This window comes from Octopus bimaculoides, chromosome 2 (assembly GCF_001194135.2).
Source record: "Octopus bimaculoides isolate UCB-OBI-ISO-001 chromosome 2, ASM119413v2, whole genome shotgun sequence".
In the NCBI taxonomy this organism is placed as follows: Eukaryota; Metazoa; Mollusca; class Cephalopoda; order Octopoda; family Octopodidae; genus Octopus; species Octopus bimaculoides.
In genome coordinates, this window is record NC_068982.1 from 153,921,736 (window position 1) to 153,928,967 (window position 7,232).

The 7,232-nt window shown below is 33.9% G+C and overlaps 1 protein-coding gene across 4 annotated transcripts in view; it reads right to left on the bottom strand.

Annotated features, from left to right (window-relative positions):
• Positions 1-399: 399 nt before the first annotated feature.
• The window catches only part of LOC106869601 (uncharacterized), a 15,802-nt gene continuing 8,969 nt past the window's right edge, over positions 400-7,232 (bottom strand). For all 4 annotated transcript variants that reach the window (XM_014915408.2, XM_014915409.2, XM_014915406.2 and 1 more), the window contains one exon: positions 400-1,139. In XM_014915408.2, the coding sequence (XP_014770894.1) occupies positions 464-1,132 (669 nt within the window). In that variant the 5' untranslated portion in view covers positions 1,133-1,139 and the 3' untranslated portion in view covers positions 400-463. The remainder of the gene's footprint in view (positions 1,140-7,232) is intronic.

Here is a 7,232-nt window from a genome sequence, read left to right on the forward strand (position 1 = left end):
AGATAGAAATTACTTGTAGCATGGCAGCATATCCAAATATTAAGGCAGAGTGTATTAGTATTAAGGAGAATTATATCAGGATTAGGGATAAAGAATTAAAATATTGAGAAAAGTGCAGAAAATATGAAGGATGAATATTGATCAGTAATTGCAATGATTTTAGATAAATTAACAAAATGACAAGATAAGGATTCAGATAGTGAAATTAAACTGAAGAAAAGAGAAGAAATTCTCTTCTTATGGTTATTTCTATAATTTACAATCAAGAATATTGTTCCATGAAATATAAACAAAAATTGGATAAAATTATATTAAAGTTTCAATATAATTACATAAATAGACACACAGTATTGATATGCTTATAAAAATAGTTATTACAAAAATTATTAATTACATACAGCCATTAATCAATATTTATTTGCCAAATAACAATTTGAGAACAACTAACGGATGAAATTAAATTCTATTTGCTAATCAAAGATTCCCACTCAAATTTATCTATTACAGTAACACCAGCTTTTCGCATATCTGACACAGCTCTGTCAACTGGTGACTCTAGGGGTTCACCCAGGGTCTCGCATTGCCCACAAAAGAAATCCGAAACTCCATTAAGATATTTGTTCATGCAGAGAGAACAGCGTGGTTTATAATTTTGGTTACGAGCAGCACATAAGTTTAAATCAACAATAAAGTCTGGGGCACCAGATATATTTTTATAATGTTTGACAAGATTACTGGAAGAGTTACGAATACAGCTTGTTGTCACACATCCTCCAATGACAACAGTTGATATTTGGTTTCTCATTATCATATCCATCCAATTTTTAATGCCATCAGCATCCATAATGTTTGTATCTGATTTAATTATACATTTATATTTTCTCTCAGCAACAATTGAATCAATTCCATCATAGAATTGAAAATCAGACTCTCTACCAAATGGCACCCTAGTGAATAATACTGGTAATTCCGGTGGTAGAACTTTTAAAAGGGATAAGCAGTTATTGAATGAAGACCTAATCTTTGTAATGTCTTGTTCACCAAAATACCTCATCCATCTTCCAGTGATAAATGAATTCTGTAGATCAATAAGGATGAGTGCTACGTTCTTTACAGACATTGACTGATTCATGTAGACTCTGCAAATAAAACAAAACAAATTCACTTCAATAATTGTAAGAAACAACAACATATTATACATTCACTTGATAAATAAAAAGAAGTAAAATAAATGGTCAAAAAAGTTAAAACATTATACTTGGAGTGGAGTGGGATAAATGGTTATTTATTGAGATAACAGGATGAAGGAAAAGAAGTTACATATTTTAAGAAATTTGAAAATGTTTATTTTTTATATTTTGGACTTTTTAAAAAATAATTTATTTACTTGAGGAGAAGGAAAGATTGTTGATTCCCTGACGCCACCAGACCTGAAGACTAAGTATGGCTAGATGTGGTTAATAAAGTTAAACAGTTGGTAAGAAGCAATAAATTGTCAATAAAACCTACTCAGTTAAAATTTCATTGCAGCTTTTTTCCATCACTCAGTCACTCCATATAAATAGTGCATATTTCTCTAGAATTTCTCATTTTATTAAGATAAATAACTTTTTAATGCATCTATTAAACTAGTTGTGATCTTAGTTACGTTATGTATTGATGATAACTCTTTACACATGTGTGTGTATGTGTGTGTGTTAACATTAGTTTGAACAAAAATCAAAACCTTCAATACACAATGAGGTATAAAATATATTAGAAAAATGAAGTTATACTTCCATGGAAACAGAATTTAAAAAATTCAGCACAGAGATATCTTTGTAGGTTCCTGCACTACATAGCATAGCATATTCTTATCTATCATCCAGTAGTTGTAGCAGAGGTGGTGCTGGTGTTAGGTTTCAGTATTATAGCAAATGTTTCACAAACTGTTTACATTAGTTAAATTTCAGATCTTGTAAGTGTGTGTGTGTGTGTTCTAGATGTTGGGTATCTTCTCATTTGGTATGGTTTCTCATACTTTATTTCTATCTTTTTATACTTTGACCTTTCCAGTAGTCTTCACTTTATGATGAAGTTTTGGCCACTGTATTTTCATTTCTAGATGTGACTTAGCAGTTGGGGGAAGGGGTCTTTTTTTTTTTTTTACTATATGCTTCAGTGTAGCAGTGTTCTTGTATCACTGCTTGAATTTACTTTCTGTCATTCCTATATGACATTTTTTTTTAGTATTGGAGGTAGGGCTAATGGAATTTATTTTATTAATGACTACCCCATTCCTTTTCAGGCTCATCTTTTATTTTTGAAGGTCCTTAAATTTGTGTGATATGAGGGATATTTGGTTGTTATTACAACAGGGTGAGGAAGAATACAGGGTTCTCTTGTTAGCAAATAAATACATTGCTGTTGTAAAACCTTGAAAGGTAGAAGTGGAATATTAATGACCAATAACCAGATAAAATTCAACTTAGTACCATATTCTCCGAGAGTAACAGCACAGATTAACTCAGACTGTGCCATTAGGTATCATTATCAAATCAATGGAGAATGTTTAGTATTTACACCACAATACTGATTTATGAGGGAGGAAGTTGTGCTGGTGGCACTTTGGAAAATCATTCGAGCGAAGTCGTTGCCAGTGCCGCTGGACTGGCTCCCGTGCAGGTGGCACGTAAAAAACACCATTTTGAGCGTGGCCGTTGCCAGTACCATGTGACTGGCCCTTGTGCCGGTAGCACGTAAAAGCACCCACTACACTCTCGGAGTGGTTGGCATTAGGAAGGGCATCCAGCTGTAGAAACTCTGCCAAATCAGATTGGAGCCTAGTGCAGCCTTCTGGCTTGCCAGTCCTCGGTCAAATCGTCCAACCCATGCTAGCATGGAAAGCGGACGTTAAACGATGATGATGATGAAAGAAGAAATGAAATGATAATCATATAAAAAAAAAAAAACTAAAAAAAAAACAGTAAGAACTAATAGAAACCAACCATGAAAGCCAATAACAGGAACTAGTAAGAACCAACAATGGAAAGCAGAAGGAAGTAGTGGGAATCAGTCACAGGAACAAGTGAAGAAAGAGATTCTATGCAGTTGTTCAATCTGCTAGAAATAGCAACCATATCTCCTTCAAATTAGGACCTACTACTTTTTTAAAAGTTAAAGGACACATTAGGGCATATAACTATGCTTGCATAAGAGGTGGGATGGTCATAACTGGAATGCTTTTAATTATAGGTCTACTGTTTCAAGATTGACCTTGATCTAAACAATAGTCATTTCAGATCAAACTGTGGTAAGAGCAACTAAAGTGATGGATGTTAATGGAAAATCTCAAAACACATTCAGCTATCAAATCATAGTAGATTACAGAAGTGGAGGAAAACATGTTGAATGAGATTTACATGTTAGAAATAAAGAAAAGTTCAATAGGTGATCAATGAAGAAATCAATAATCATTGCTACTACCTTTCCCATTTGCATAATCTAAAGATGTTATAGCTCCAATATTGTCGACTTTTGATAGGTGCCATTGTAGCATTGTCTGATTGACACATTCCTAAAGGATTTTCTCTATTTTTAATTTAGGCCAAATTTAAAGTTTTATTGTCCATTTTAATTTAAGCCTAAATTAGAAATGAATAAAAACCTTCAGGAACATGTCAATCACAACCTACAATATTTATAATCAAAAGTACATGATACCTAAGCAAAAACATTTTTAGAATATGCAAATGAGGAAGATAGTAATAATGGAAATGAGTATAAATTCAAACAAAAAAAACTGTGATCATAAAAGCTGTAATAGATGAGAAGATAAATTAAGAAACGTAAATAGAATGCATTTCCCTAGCATCAGCACAACCCAATAATTGAAACCTATAAAAGAATATATATATCTTTATGAAATTAAGTGTCTCGACATTCAGGTAAATGTATGTCACTGTATCAGAATAGAAGATAATTAAGTTACAATAAATTAGATTTGGGAGTAACAACAGATTTCAAACCAATAACAGCTAAAATAGGCTTAATTTGTCATCCTGTTTAACACCACCAGCTGTCCTCATGGGAACTTTTACTGGAGCCCGCTCTGTTGCAAGCAATCCAGTCTAGAGATAAATTCTTTTTTTGAGGGCCACCATTTTGGAGGCCCTAAAAAAGAAAAGATCATGGGAGTTACCTTTTTTTTCTGAGGGTCATAGAAAAAGATTATAAAATGAAAAATAATGATGAGCTAAATAAAGGGAAAGAACAATGACATTTGGGTCAATGTCAAGTGAAGCTGAAAGAGAAATGATAAACTACCATCCATATTTGATGGCATAAAAGATGCACAGACATATTAGATGCATCCCAATCTCTGCAGTGCATATTCTGGAAAAAATAATGTTTAGTGCATTAAAGCTTATGGAAGATTGAACTTCACATAAAGGACCTGGAATCATGTTTTTAGGCCTTTTTTGGTGGGGTGGCAGAAACAATCTTTTTCACTCTAAAACAGAGGTTCCTAACCTTTGAGTCTCAACTTAAATGCTGTTATGGTTTAATTCTAGTATGTTTACAAAGCCCAAATCTTTTTCCTCCTCCTCCTCCTCATCATCATCATCATTGTTTAATGTCCTCCTTCCATGCTGGCAAGGATTGGACAAGAGTTGGTCACGCAGGAGCCTGCACCATGCTTTTGTGTCTGTTTTGAAGCATGGTACAAGCTCCTGCCTGGCCAGCTCTTGTCAAACTACCCAACCTATGCCAGCATGGAAGGAGGACATCAAATGATGATGAAGAAAAAAATTTGGACTTTGTAAGCATACTAGAATTAAACCAGCTTTTGCATTGAGACCCAAAAAATGGGAACCTTTGTTTTAGAGTGATAAAGATACTGTTTCCACCCACTCCACCCCACCAAAAAAGAAAGTTTCTTTTGAAATATTTGATAAAACATTTACTGCAAACAAAAGTAGAGAAATATTTCTCCAAAGAGTATATGAGTATATGTTAATTTTATAAAATTAGCAGATTTTTCTGTTACTAATCTTTAAACAAAAGTGTCACAGTATATTATTGATTTTACAAAATGGATCAGTATGATGAAATGTTAGAAAATGCTGATCTAAATGAAAGGGATCTCTACAGCAAAGTGGATATTCTAAATATTTAAAGTTAGACTGACAAATTAGTATGATTCTAAACAAGTATATCGGAGGAGAAAACTGCAACATTAACTTTTCCAACTTTGTAGAACATAGATGCAAAACAGTGAGAGAGAAAATTAAAACTGGAGAGATACTATAACCAAACATCAGATATATTCCAGACACTTTAAGAAAACTGAATATTTGATGTGCATCATGTCTTGAAGATATACAGAGTTATCTGTAGAAGTTAAAAGTTGTACAAGGAAATCAATGAGTCTTTCATTGCAGGAATGACTTCTTTATCCAAATGTCATAGTAAATTAAATTGCAGACAGTCAGACTGTCATACTTCCTCACATTAAAAAATGAACTTGAATCTCATTCAGTCAACAAGAAACTTCTACATGGGCCAAATAATAGTAGCCAAATCTCATTCATACCACATCCCCTTGTTTTGAAAAATAAGATACAGTGGAAAATGTAATCCTAGAAGTGCTATGCCTGAAAAAAAAATGGATTGATGATTTTGACTGAGATATCTTTCATTATAAGTTGGCTCAATCCGGATTGATACAGAATTGCTACTACTACTGCAGCTGCTGCAGTTGCTCTACTTTCAACCACAACTTCTAAAACTACTATTAATGCTACTACATAAACCACAATACAACTACTTCTAAAACTCTTATACAACTATTATTACAACTAGAATTGTCACCACTAGGAGCTTTTATGTGGTTGCAAGAAACTGTCACATCACACCTTACCAGCCTGTTATCTTAAAAAGATCCTAGGTATACAAAGAGAAAAACTTGATGGCTATGCCCAGAATAACTTAAACCATGGGTCTGATTGGTAAGGACTGACAGGGGACTAAACAATAACCTACACCACAAGTACTACCACAGTTTATACAACCACTACTATATTACCCCCACCTTAGAAGAATTAGGAGCCACAATGTTTCTAAAGAGAGACAGACAGATAGAGACACAGAGAGATATAGAGAGAGATTGGTGAAACAGGTTTAGCAGTAAATCTAGCTAAGATGTTAACAATAGTGGCTAATTACAGATCAATAACTCAATAAACCCACAAATATTTGGAACTCTCCATATATTTCTTCCTTTCTTTCTTTTATCTTATTGCATATTTTGACTTTTGTTAGAAATTTTTAGGTTCTGAGTTTTCAGTTAATCTTTTTTCTTTTTTTTTGCTTCTTTAGAGATTCAGACATTTTTTAAAACATTCTATATATATATATTTTTTTTGTCTTTCTATCTTTAAAAGCAGTTCGTTATATATCATACCCTCAGGATAAATTTTTCAAGAATTAACATGATGTCTATACAATATCTACTCCTCTACTTTTTCTATATGTGTGTACCTTTGTGCACATGTCTGTTTTTATGTGCACATATATGTGCTTACACATATACATTTGTGTGTACAGGCATGTGTGTGTGTCAGTGTGTGTGTAGTATTGTATTTCGTGCAAAAATGCAAAATGCTCAATATACAGCAATGTTACAAACCTGTAGAATTACTTCAAACTCCACCAATAAGTATTATTGACTAACGTCTACTAGATAAAACCTTTAGGTATGAAGAAATAATCTGGTTTACCAACACAATAACATACATCTATTTATTTGTGAATGAAACATAAATAGATATACAATGGGTGTGTGTGTGTGTGTGTGTGTGTGTGTGTGTGTGTGTGTGTGTGTGTGTGTGTGTGTGTGTGTGTGTGTGTGTGTGCGTGTGTGTGTGTATGCATGCATATATATATATTATCATCATCATCATCATCGTTTAACGTCCGCTTTCCATGCTAGCATGGGTTGGACGATTTGACTGAGGACTGGTGAACCAGATGGCTACACCAGGCTCCAATCTGATTTGACAGGGTTTCTACAGCTGGATGCCCTTCCTAACGCCAACCACTCCGAGAGTGTAGTGGGTGCTTTTACGTGCCACCGGCACGAAGGCCATTCAGGTGGTGCTGGCAACGGCCACACTCGAAATGGTGTATTTTACATGCCACCTGCACAGGAGCCATTACGTGCCACCTGCACATGAGCCTATATAAATATA